General features: G+C 35.0%; 1 protein-coding gene across 2 annotated transcripts in view; it reads right to left on the reverse strand.

Annotated features, from left to right (window-relative positions):
* The window catches only part of LOC143237707 (LHFPL tetraspan subfamily member 6 protein-like), a 73,321-nt gene extending 65,513 nt beyond the window's left edge, over positions 1-7,808 (reverse strand). For both annotated transcript variants that reach the window (XR_013020201.1, XM_076477233.1), the window contains exon 1: positions 6,820-7,808. Coding sequence is in view for 1 of the 2 variants with exons in the window: in XM_076477233.1 (XP_076333348.1) it covers positions 6,820-7,213 (394 nt within the window). In the remaining variant the exon portion in view is untranslated. The remainder of the gene's footprint in view (positions 1-6,819) is intronic.
* Positions 7,809-13,713: the final 5,905 nt, after the last annotated feature.

Consider the following 13,713-nt stretch of genomic DNA (forward strand, 5'->3'; position numbering starts at 1 on the left):
ACATGCTCGCTCTTTCAGCCGTGGGGGCGTTATAATGTGACGGTTATTCCCACTATTTGTTGGTAAAAAAGTAGCCCGAGAGTTGGCGGTGGGTGGTGCCTTCCCTCTAGTCTTACACTTTTAAATTACGGACGACTAGCGCAGATAGCCCTCGAGTAGCTTTGCGCGAAATTCAAAGCAAAAAAAAAAAAGCCAATTAACTCATTGTAAGACAACTTTAACGATGTCTGGGTCGAGCGATTTTAGGACTGTTCGTTGTGAAGTAGCTTCACATTTCCAAATGCAGATTTAGTCAAGCAGTTATCCACTAAATACCGAATTAGTACCAGTTTTATAATCTTGGAATCATCGAAATATTTAGAGCTACTATCAGCTAAATTAGATCTTATGAATTAATAAGCATAATATGCATGAACCGTTAAAATCTTCATGAGATCTGATCCACAAATTTCCATGAAATATCTTAGTTTCGTCTGAGTATTACAAAACCAAACCAAGCAGTTTCTCTAGCTTACAGGGTACACCGTGTATTTTAGTTTGCACTATATTACCTAGCGAAGAGTAACTTCAAAGATCAATAAGTTTATTCTCATTTTAATGTCATTTACTAAACATCTACATGCGATTTGACTGAAAGCCTTCTAATATTTCTAGTAGGTTTACGAGCATGTATGTTTGCATGTCTTTTGATAACTTATATATGCCTGAAACTCTTGAAAGTCGTTCTTTATCATTTCTATGCATATCTAAGCTAAAACAATTCACTTATTTTCTAGTGTGCTGCTTCTAATACGTTTCTCATTAGCATGCTGCTCCCTACTTGTGCCTTTAAAAACAACCTCATTATTTCTTGTTTTTCGTGTTTGTTCGTGTGTGTGAGATAGATAAAGGACAGGGAGAAATATATATATATATATATATATGATGAGTAGTACAAGAAAAGTGAAAATTAATTCCGTCATAGATCGTTACGATTTTACACCAAAATCGGTAACATGAAAACCTTGCACATGCCATGTTTTTCCATGTGACATTAAAAGTTCTCAAAATACGTGTGAAAGATAATATGACAGATAATAATTTAGGATACATTAATAAAAAAGCCAACTAAATGATGTAATTAAAATGCAATCCATAGAACAAATCGCCTCGTAATTGACATTTGAGTCAAAAGCTACTTTGTGTTCATAAGTACTTTATCAAATTCGTTTAGGCCAGGTGGTTAAAGCACTCGACTCGTAATCTGAGGGTCGCGGGTTCGAATCTCTGTCACATCAAACATTTTCGCCCTTTCAACCGTGGGAGCCTTATAATGTTACGGTCAGTCCAACTATTTGTTGGCAAAAGAGTAGCCCAATAGTTGGCGGTGGGTGGTGATGACTAGTCTTACACTGCTAAATTAGGGACGGCTAGTGCAGATAGCCTTCGTGTAGCTTTGCGCAAAATTCCAAACAAACCAAATTCGTTTATTTTTTTACAAATAATGTGACCTACAGGAAAAAGAATACATCCGATATATATATATATATACACAACATCTTTTATTCGTCACCATAATCTTATGATGCTTTCAGAAATCATATTCTGTAAACATTTCGTTTAAACAAAAATGTTATCATTTATAAACGATCGAGCGAAAAAATGAACTTTTGGTAATTTAAATAATAATAACTTAATGAAAGTTATTAACTAAGCGACTGCTTTCAAACGATTCAGTGGGTTCTTCTAACACAACTGGTTTCATCAACTTACTACCAAAGACGTACAGCTGTTTAAAGGAGAACCATCTATTTCGATAACATGGAATTCTTAAATGATTTATTTTCAACAGCGGGATTAATTAATTTTTTTTTGCCTCTCTTTTCAAGTGAACACTAAATAAGTTTATACGGTTACACAAGAGATCTAGAACATTCTCTGTGTTTCGCTATCTGTTCATCAAACGCTTCTTTAGTACGTTCATTGAGTTCTATACACGATACGCTCGAACCATTACAAACAGGCCCAAAGCTATTTTTGTTTGGTTATCATTCAGGTAATGATGGCCTTAGCCGCAAAAACCAATCATCCAATACGAAACAGTCTTACTTGACTCGTGCAAGAACAAAAACTAAATCAATATTTTCTATAGAGAACATGAGATGGAACAAAAAAAATAGATTTTAAGATTCCTGACGCAGTCGTTGTTACAATATAAAACACAAACAAAACGTTTTATCGACAGATAAAGGAAAATTGATGACCATCGAGGAACATCATCTCCTAGCGTTATCTCTTATTCGCACTTCATAGTCTGTCTTCTTTTAGCAAATGAAAATAAAACATCATTTTTTTCCACTTGTAACAAAACTCTTTAAGATGGCAACACTTTGGAAGAAGTGTTGTTAAGTGTAACTATCTCTGGTATTGTATGCGGATAAAATTATTGATTCATTAGTGATTATGTAATTTCTACGATTTACTGTAGAACGAATTAAATATTTTTAATACTGATAATGTATATGCATACGATTTGTGTTCTCATATATATATATATATATATAAACTAGTCTTACTTTAGAGTCTAGGCAATCGCTTGACGATATTTTATCTTACAATTTAGGTTTCGGCTAAATCGTGGAGGTTTATATTTCGGTACGTTATACACTATCCTGATGATTAAAGCAAATTAAAAGCTTATCACTGTTGGTTGTTTCGAATATTTGTGTAAATAAAGCTACACAAGGGTTACCTGCGCTAGACGTTCCTAATTTTTAACTGATATGCAGAAGGAAGATAGCATCAACTGGCAACTTGTCTTATTGAATTATGGAAGTGGATCGTCGCAGTTATAATATATCCATGATCTACAAAATGTGGAGGTCGGATTTACGCCAACTGGTTTACCGCTGGTACAACGGAAAGTCTATGGATTTACAACGCTAAAATCATGGGATTCGATTCCCCTCGGTGAACTCATCATGTAGCCTGATGTGGCTTTGCTATAAGAAAACACGCACACATACACCAACGGTAAAAGATGCAAATCACGCTATCAGTCGATTTATCAAAGAATATCATTCAGCCGCTGGCTTGAACAATTGTTTTAATTTTCATTAAGTTTTTTTTTAATTTTAAAAACACAGTAAACTGTGAGAATTTTAAAAATAATAATTAACCGAATACCTGCATTTAAATCCTGGAAACCCTTGAAGTTCCTGACAGTTGGATTTAATAAGGTGAAAAAGCAATAGAGAAGAAACACTTGTTAAATTTTCCTTTTCTCTCAATACATATGAAAATTGTGGTTGTTTCTTACTTTCTAACGTTTCTGAAATAGCGCCCCCCAGTGGAAGAGCAGCATGTATGCAGCCTTGCAACGTTAGAAATTGGGTTTCGATACACGTGGTTGGCAGAGTACAAATAGCCCATTCAGTAGCTTTTTGCTTAATTACAAACTAACAATAGTGTTTTCTGTATAGACAGAAATGGCAATTTTGAAAACGTTTGCTGCTTTTCTCCGTTGAGTAAGAATATACTCTGTTCTTAGTATGATTTCAGCAACCTGAACAAAGAACAGTCAACGTAATTAGCCAAGTGCGCAATGCGGGAAATGTTTTTGGTATCATATTCTATTAGCATGTGTTCTGCGTATTAGTTTGGCATACAATTCTCACGCAAACTTACATCACTGGTACCTGTGAACAACTGTCCCTAAATTAAACTGTTTGAGCATAAGGAAGGCAGCACCCATTGCCAAATCTTGATCTAATTCTCATTTGACTGAAATGCACGCCCACAGCTATAAAGGGCGGAGTGTGTTTTTATGATAAAAGACGAACTCAGAAAAATTTCGGATTCGCCTCTGGCCTACAAAATTCTACTCAAGTAATTTATTGCTATTTTGAGTGAATATGTGTTCTACAGAACAATGCATAAAATAGATCTTCATTTCAAGATAAACCAGCAGGAACATAGTTAAGATATTTACTGACAAAAATAGCATGGGACATTTAGCAAATTTTTTTTTGTTTCTTTTGTACTGATCAAAACATGAGGTATTTCAAGCAATTTATGTGCCATAAGTCAGGGAGAAAAACAGAAAGTAATTTTTATTAGACAACTGCCTTCAGAATGACAAGTTGAACATGATGTTTTGATTGTTGTTATTTAGGTTAAGAAGAATTATTGATGAACATCAAATACCACAGCAAGTTAACCATAAATAAATACTGGTATTCGAGAAAAAACTATTGAAAAGGTTTGTCATAGTTGGAGCTGAACCTTTGTATGTGCAAACTTACTGTAGATATCTTAAGTTTTACTCACACACAAAAGACCTCCAAAATGCAGCATCTCTAGTTTCGTTTTGACGCTCAGTATACGGAACGTAAAATGTTTCCACGTTATAAGCTATCCTTTTAGTAAATGACTTGTTTATCACCACGAACCACACTTAGCTCATTTGAATATAAATTGAAAGTTCAGAAAACACAGGAAGTTAGGAGTTACAAATAAAATGCTCACAATATTCTATTTAAAAGCTTTACAGCATTAAAACAATACAGACAGAAAATAAATTACCCTGTTTTGTTCGGATTTTTTTATTCTTGAAAATAATTATCGACAATGCGAGTTTTATAAAAGTTTTATACACATCTTTTGCATTGTTGTTTAAGGAACTAACCTGAGTTTATCAAATATTATAAAAGATAATTCATACAAAAACTTTCCAAATTTAAAATATTTTGCCCCACAATGAATCACCGGCAACTCGAAAACTTATAACACTAAAAATTGGGTTTTGATACCAAGGTGGTCAAATCAGTAAACAATCAAACATATTTTAATATATCAAGTCTGGTAACTATTAGTGTAATCCAACTAAAAATTGTTTTGTCGTTGGTGATTAAGCTACACAATTTGATATCTGTTCTGTGCCTACCACATGCATCGAAAACCAATTGTTTGCGTAAAAGACCACAGATTTTTCACTGAGCCACTGATTGGCACGAAAAAGGGAAATTTAAGACACCCTTTTTATGAGTACAAGGAGAGATATGTGAAAGAGAAGCCATATCTTTGTTACTAACCGCCGATAAAAAATACTGACAGCTGTCACTGGGTGAAACATATGAAGCTAAATATTAAACTGGAAAAACAATCACATAGAAGATTTTGTTTTTCACAAGCTTAACAAAACATAAAAGTGTCCATTTTCGTGACTTTTAAACCCCACTCTATTTCTTTCTCTTTCGTTTTTATCTTTTCTGCCTTCATTTGTGAGCGAACCTTGCAAAGACAGGACATTTCTTTCAAATACCCTCAATAATTGGCTACCAGCTTCTTTCCAATCACACATTACCTTCTAGCTACAGTACGAAGAGGAAACATGTGGAAGTCAGGAATTATGTGAAACGATGCATAACATAAACATTGAACTATTTGTACACTAATAGCAAAAATGTAATAAAAATAAAATATATCATTGGACAATCTCTCACTAACCAAATAAATAATATCCACTTAGGGAACTCTTTTCCAACAGCTGGAAAACATAAATATGTCAATACTCAATTCATTATTATTCGAATAGAAATGTTCATTTGTTATTAAATTATGCTTGTATTTAAAGAATTACACAAGTGTGGCTATTTTAAACTTACTATTTTAGAAATAGGAATCGTATGGTCGGAGCTCCAGAAAAAAATACAGATTTATTTTGTTGGAGCCTCATAGCTGGACAGAGACAAATCTGGATCGTTGTAACTAAAAATATTATACTATGAGTAACTTATAATAAATACGTTTTGCATAAGAAGATACTTACTTCCTTTAAATACTTAGATTTGTTTTTATCCAACAATGAAGTTCGAGACCTGGTTTTTAGTATTGTAAGTCTTCACTATTGGGGAAAGGCGCTCATTTACTTGGACTCGTGACTGATAATATCGGAAGACCGTTTTTCTAATTTTCTTTACTGCACTGAGGATCTGAACTAGTTTTATTTGGCAGATGCCGTTGAGATATGATTAAGCTGATTTTATAATTTTCTCACATTTGACTAAAATTAATTTTGGTTTTATGACTAAATTTTAGTAAAACATTTGGGAGCCTATTTATTGATTTGTATCGAAATCTTCCATCTGATTTACCATTTCTCAGTCCTTTCTTCTGAAGACTTCAGAATACCTTCACAGAATGAATGTCAGTTTTGATTTTCGCATGTGGAATCGACATATTATTTTATAATCATAGCGTTTTATTAAGACATGTAACATATTTTCTCTAAATACATAAATGTGATTTTCTTTTTCAGAAACACCCTTGAAGAGTCATATTCTATTACAATTTGTCTTATAAGATTTCGATATACGCTATGATTTATTTTTTGAAATCTGGTTATCAGTTTTATTTTATCTGTTTTGCCTTTGAGGTTGGTTGAGGTTTATCATGAGGTATGTTACACTATACAACGAAGTATTATAGGAAAAAACTACCAAATTTGTATTGCTCGCCAAATTCTAGGCTTCGTTACTCATAAATCGAGTTCTGATACAGTACAGTTAATCCGTTGTATAGCTACGTGCTAAATAAAAAACAAACAAAGAGTCCTCGATTTAGTGTTTTAGATTTAGAATCCTTGTACAGAAAAGCTTATCTTATATAGTCTTGTTTGCATTTTTAAAACATATCGTATCACATCATAGAATTCAGTAATGTCCTTCTTGCATAAAGTATTAACAGTATAATTACCGAGTTTTACTTCTAATACAGGAAACCCATTTTGTTTTAAAGTTCTGTCAGATGGTGTATGATCAAGACATGTAATGTACTCACCCGTTATAACCTGAACCAGCCCCAAAGCACGTGCTGTCCTTTTGGTCACTACGTCCGTCACGCAGCACGCAGCTAGTGCCGTAAAAGCTACCAAGAGAGAGGTGGCCGCCCCTACTCCCACCGTAACCGTGGTGATTTGCCACGAAATACTGGGAATATCCTGGAAAGTTGTGTAGCGGCCGCACTCTCGAACCATTTCAACTTCACCGTCCTCTTTCATTTGTGGATAACTACATCGGCGGAAGGAACCAAACGATACTTCCGTGGAGTTGAACAACGCACCCTGGAGCCAGAAAGGGAGGTAGAAACCAGCACAGTTCAGAATGGCAGAAGCTAGAGAGAAACATGCCCAGAAAACACCAGTTGCTGTCATACTACTGGCAAGTACAGGCATCGTGGAAAATATTTTGTGTTTTTGTTCTAAAACTTTTTGTGTTTGTGTTGTAAAACTCTTTCAAGTAATTTATATACACATTTCACAATCTACCATTCGTTACTCACATAGATGGTTCAGTTTTAAAGCAGTTCCATTTGAAAACTACTTTACACGAAGTTTCATATTTGTGTAATTCAACGCAAATGGAAACTTTGAATTCCAAGAACAAAATAAACACGAAAAATAATTATTTCAATAATCCATTAATACTAAAAAAAAAGAAAAGAAACCCAACATGAAAATCACGTGTTAATGTAATCACACATTATGTTGACTACAGTTTTCTTTCCCCAGGTGGTGGATTACGAACCAACAGTTCTGGGTGGACCTACGAGGGTTCGGAACAGGCAATGCAACGTGACGTTCTATCTCACAGCGCGTATGAAGCCTTCTGATTGCTAGCGACGAGAAGCGCTGTACGTTTGTAATATATCTTTGCGGTAGCCTGTTGGGAAAACTGCTGCGTTTCGACCCTATCCGTTATCCTCTTCTACAGTTCCTTGCGGAAGCCCAGAAAAAAGCTAGCTGTGTTCAGGAGTTTTCATTGAGAGCTTACACCTAAATTAAAAGGCACAAAACCAATAAAGAATCTATATCTACACTGTCTCTCTTGAAAACTACTGAAAGCAATATAATAACAGAATAACTTTATCGCAATATGGTATTTTTCGAGAATTCTGTATTTAATCCATCCTTTCTTCTTAGAAAGATAATCTGCCTATGGGTGTATTTGAACCAAGCTTCAAGTTTTGATAGTTATATAAAACAACAACTCTAGATAATGTCAAGATTAACTAGATGTGAGAGTAACCAAGTTTTTCTACAAACGCCGACGGATAAATTTAACTTGAAACACGTAATGTTAATGGACACATCTATATATCATGTGATAATTTAATAACTTTATAGACGTTAACATTAGTAATTTACCTTTTTCAAAACAAATATCTATGTGTGATTTAGCTTTTTGTACCTGTTGTCCGCAACACCCTAAAATGTTGTTTTTTTTAAGGCTAATAAAAGTAGACTACAGTGTTATCGTATTTGGAAATAAAGAGTGTGGAAAGTTCACCTAGAGGGTAAACCAAAGTTTAAAATATGAACAATAAAAATAATTAGTAATCGTTAATTATTTAATATTCAAATAAAAGTATTGAAACGGAGCCATACACATCGACCACTCTCTCAGTGCTTTCCACACACTGTTTTCACAGTTACAAACTCATGCATAAACATTTGATTAGATATGTTCAAAATATTTACCTGTATTGGAAACCAATAAGCTAATCAAAGCAACTTAATTTTATTATTGACTCACCACTTGTAATTCAATGCACATTTATCTCGGTGTTTTGGATTGCAGGTAACAATTTGTTCGGTTACTTATACATATTTTCCACCAAATGAACACACATGCAGGTTGTAAATAAATTAGATAAAAAGTTGGTTATAGCGAATTCCATCATTAAGGGAAAATGAAAATACAAATTACAAAATAAACCTTTATTCACCATTAACCTGTATTTGTCTAAGAAATAAATTAACCTGTTTCCAGCAGCAGTAAAACAGTTAGACTGAAATCATAATATGTACTCTGTCTTGGAAATATTTTCCTCAAACTTTTATAACCACAGTCTCTCTATGAAACTTATTTTTACAAGAAGTTTACACAAACTGTAACCCCCCGCTAGTACAGCGGTATGTCTCCGGATTTACAACGCTAAAATCAGGGGTCCGATTCCCCTCGGTGGGCTAAGCAGATAGCCCTTTGTGGCTTTGCTATACGAAAACACACAAACTATAAGAGGTAGCTAATATTTCACGAAATAGGTTTCGAACCATTTTATGTAAAAGGTATTTACTTAAAATGCTTTAAATTTCCTATTATTCTTAACTGATGAAAAAATATCCATAGTATCTGAACAGTAAGTCTGAGGATGTGTAACGCTAAAAACTAATTAAAAGTACCCTCAGTGGACACAAATAAGACAGTATAATTTACATGTAAAATATATTTTTGCGCTTAATCCTTTGTACTGCCATCTGTTGTGAAACATTAAAAACGTATATCTAACTGGATTTTATTATATTGCCCATGGCCTAGTCTCCTGGTCAGGGTTCGGGTCCTCGTCACCAAATATGTTCGTCCTTTAAACTGTGGGGCGCTATAACTGTTACATTAAATCTCACCATTCTTTGGTAAAAGAGCTGGCGGTAGGTAATATTGATTTACTGCTTTCCCTGTAATATATTATTGCTAAATTAAGGATAGCTAGCGCAGATAACCCTCAAGTAGTTTTTCGCTGTATTTAAAACATACCAATCCTATTATATTATTTTTAAAAGCCATACACAGCCTAGCAATTAGCGTGCCGAACTGCGGATCTGAACATCCAAAGTTTGCATCTAATTGCCACAAAAGAAAATTGCGCTCCACACTTAAGCATCGTTGTTTGCATTATAAGAGTGATAGACAATTTCCATTATACGATTAAAGCAGCCCAAAATTTGGCGATGGATGCTGTCCAATAGCTGTCTTCCCTCTTATATATCAGTATAAAATTATAAACAGTTAGAGTCACTAGCCAGGTAGCCCTTATGTAGTTTTGTTCAAATATTTGAAACAAACCAAACCAATTATATTATTTCACAATTTTCTAAGAAAAAATGCTAGTAAGGAAAATTTCTACAAAATTCCTTTGAATTATTCAAGTTATTAATCTACGTAAAGATTTTATTATTAAAATTACAAATAAAAAAGATGGGAATTTAAACACTTGCTCATAGGGACAGTAAAAAATTCAGCAAACAAGGCTGGAGAGACCTTAGACATTATTCAGTTACACTACAAATTCCTCTTTTAACTCCATGCTGTTATCAAAATTTACATTCGGTGAAGCAAAAATAGTGATTTGTAGTTTGGGTAAACGATGTCTACAGTTTCTTCAGCTTTCTTGTCTTCATTGTATTTAAGATCCCTATTTGCAGGTTTTTAAATTCACAACTTTTTATTCATCTTGTTTGCTGGTATTTTTATACTCAAATATGAGCAAAGGATCATTTGACGTGGTAGCTAACTTTATATAGTTACGACAGAAAGTGTTCGTACCCCTCCGTCGTGAGTAGTTTTTTCCTTATAACTTAAAAAGTGTCATGATTAGGATAATGAAAGTATGGTATATTATAAATATTATATCAACACACATCTACATAAACTTGTATGCAACTTGAACGACAAATAAACTGTTTATAAACAAATAACCGAACACAGCAGGGGCAGAAAGTGTTTGTGCGTCTACTTTAATGGTCAGTTGTGTAGCCTTTCAGGTAAATTACTTGGCGCAATCTTTCCGCATAGCCCTCCATGATCGTTTGTAAGTACTCGACTAGTATTTTTTTCCATTCTTCTTTACAGAAGGCCTCCAACACTTGCAAGTTGTTCGGATGACGCTGATGAACCCTGGTCTCCAACTCATGCCAAACGTTTTCAATTGGGTTGAGATCGGGTGACTGTGATGGCCATTCCAGAACGCTTATATGGTTCCTCTGCAACCAGGATTGCACATATTTCGATGTGTGCTTAAGGTCATTGTCGTGCTGGAAGATCCAACGATGCCCAAGCCGCAAGTTCCGAGCATCATTCTTTATATAAGTGCCTAATATATCAACATACGTTTCTTTTTTCATGATTCCGTTGATGCGGTGAAGGCTGCCTACACCAGAAGAGCTGAAGGAACCCCATAGCATGATCGAACCACCTCCGAGTTTAACTGTAGGGACGGTGTTCTTTGAAAGATTTCGTTTTCCTTTGTTACGGAAAATATTGCGAACATTGTTGTGACCGAAGAGCTCAATTTTAGTCTCGTCTGACCAAAGAATACTCTTCCAATAGGTAAAAGGTTTATCTACATGCTTTCTTGCATACCTCAATCGTGCTTCTAAATGAACAGGCTTTAATTATGGATTTCTACGAGGACAACATGCTTTGAACCCAGAAGAACGTAACATGTTCGTAACTGTAGAGGCGCTTACTTTAATCCCAGTTTCCCTTACCAGTTTCTGTATGTCATTACGTGTTAAAGGAGGGTTCCTAAAAACTTCTCTGAGAACCTTCCTCTTGGGTTTCTCTGGAATTTTGGTAGGGTAAGCTTTGTAAGTGAATAATTTAACTCATTATGCGTTTAAGAGGATTATATCTAAAATTAATATTAATTAATATTTTTGGCCACAAAGTAGAAAAACTGTAATAGAATTTAAAAGAATTTCAAGATTATTTGTTTATTTAATTTCACTTTAAGGACGAACAAATACATCATCAGATATTTAAGATGTAAACCCTCGAATTTAAATTTACGCAACACTTTGGTTGATATTGTCTTTAGTTTAAGTATTTTATTTTTGCAACGGTTGCTAAAATTTGCATTCGTAAAAAAATAAATTGTTTTTTTGTTTCTGTACGTTTAGGGCGATTTTATTTTTCTTCTACTAAGTTAATTTATTTATTGAGATACTTATTACCTTCCCGTTACACCAAACATGTTTGCCCTTTCTGGCATGGAGGCGTTGTAGTATAACAGTCAATTCCACTATTTGTTGGTAAAAGAGTAGCTCAAGAGTTGGCGATGAATGGTGGTGACTAGCTTCCTTCCATCTAGTCTTAAACTGCTAAATTAGGGACGGCTAGCGCAGATAGCCCTCCTGTAGCTTTGCGCGAAATTCAAAAAACAAAATTATAGATCGTTTCTTTAAATCAGGGGTCACCAAACTACAACCCGCAGACCAGATATGGCCCTCGAGGTCAATTTGTCCGGCCCACCAACAGCTAGCCTCTTGGAAATAAAAAGTGACATAAAAGTGTCCGACTGTCATAACAAAATAAATCACACCGATGGTCGCTTTTAGCTGGCAAACACAAGATGTTATGATAAAAAGAATCAAGGCTGTCACGCGCATTTTTAACCAATCGGAAAATTCTTCATTCGTCCTTGCTGCCCGTTTATTCATATCGATGCACGTATCTATGAAAGCATCAGGATTTCGAAAACAAGAACAGACTTAACCCTCGTCCTATCGACTCGTCTTGTAAATTCAGCAGCCGAGGGTTACCAGTTAAGTAAGTGTCGTGGCAAACGTACGTTTCAATATATTTTGTTTGTGCGTTCTTGGACCTGTACAATATTTTTTTCACAGCATTCTGTTTTTTTTTTTTTTTAATTTTCAGATCCTGTTTTCTTTTCACCCATCGTTATGGCTGTTTTTAAAATAAGAAAAGTGGACTCTGAGTGTCGTGCTTTCAATGAAGAACCGGCAGAAAAGTACTTCTTTGTGGAAACAAAAAAACAGAAAGCTACTTGTGTGATATGTATTGAAAGTGTTGTCGTTTTGAAAGAGTACAATCTTCGGCGTCACTATGAAACAAAACATCTATCAACATATTTGAAATTTTCAGGAAATTTGAGAATTTCTAAGAAATTTGAATCCATGAAACATGTTTTTGAATCTCGAAAGAATTTATTCACGAGAAAGTTTACTTGAAATGAATCTGTTACTCATACAAGTTACAAAATAGTGCAACGGATGGCAGAGCGAGGAAAACCTTTTATTGACGGCAACTTCATCAAAGAGTGTATGATGGAAGCAGAAAATGAGCTGTGTCCTGAAAAAGCCAATTTCTTTGAAAGTATCAGCCTTTCAGCAACTTCAGTTGTACGGAGAGCAGAAGAACTTGGAGAAAACATCGCATTACAGATAAGCCAAAAAGCTAGGAACTTCTTATAGTATTCTCTGGCACAGGATGAGTCTACTGATCTCTCGAGTACTTCTAGTGTTCATTCGTGGAGTTAATTTGGACTTTCAGATCACGGATGAGTTAGCATCAGTTTGCAGCACGCACGGAAGAACAAGTGGAGAAGACATTTTCATGGAAGTGCATAAAACTTTGCAAGACTATAACCTTCAGTGAATCAGCTTAGAGGTGTAACAGTTGATGGAGGAAAAAACATGGCTGGAGTAAAGAAGGGTCTGGTGGGGCTGATCAGGAAACAGTTGGAAGATCTTCAACTTCCAAGCGCTCTGTTCATACACTGCATCATACATCAGCAAGCACTCTGTGGAAAAGACTTAGATATTTCTTGCATACTGAAACCAGTCATTTCTGCAGTGAACTTCATTCGGGGTCATGTACTTAATCATCGTCACTTCAAGGCGTTTCTTGAAGAAATTGATAAACCAACAGACCGGATTGACAAATGCAGCAGGCCAGTGAAAGTTTAATCAACAAATTGTAGTGACAAATCAACAACTTCAGGAGTTGTGTCAGTAGGTAAATTATCAAATGCAACAGTCAAATCAGCACATTGAGGATTGATCTGCAGGATCCAGATCCGTAAGCGTTAGCCAAGCCTCATTCATGAATAGTGGAGAGGAAGATGTTTCTGCGTATGGTATAGAGGTAGAAG

This window comes from Tachypleus tridentatus, chromosome 13 (assembly GCF_004210375.1).
Source record: "Tachypleus tridentatus isolate NWPU-2018 chromosome 13, ASM421037v1, whole genome shotgun sequence".
Classification (NCBI taxonomy): domain Eukaryota; kingdom Metazoa; phylum Arthropoda; class Merostomata; order Xiphosura; family Limulidae; genus Tachypleus; species Tachypleus tridentatus.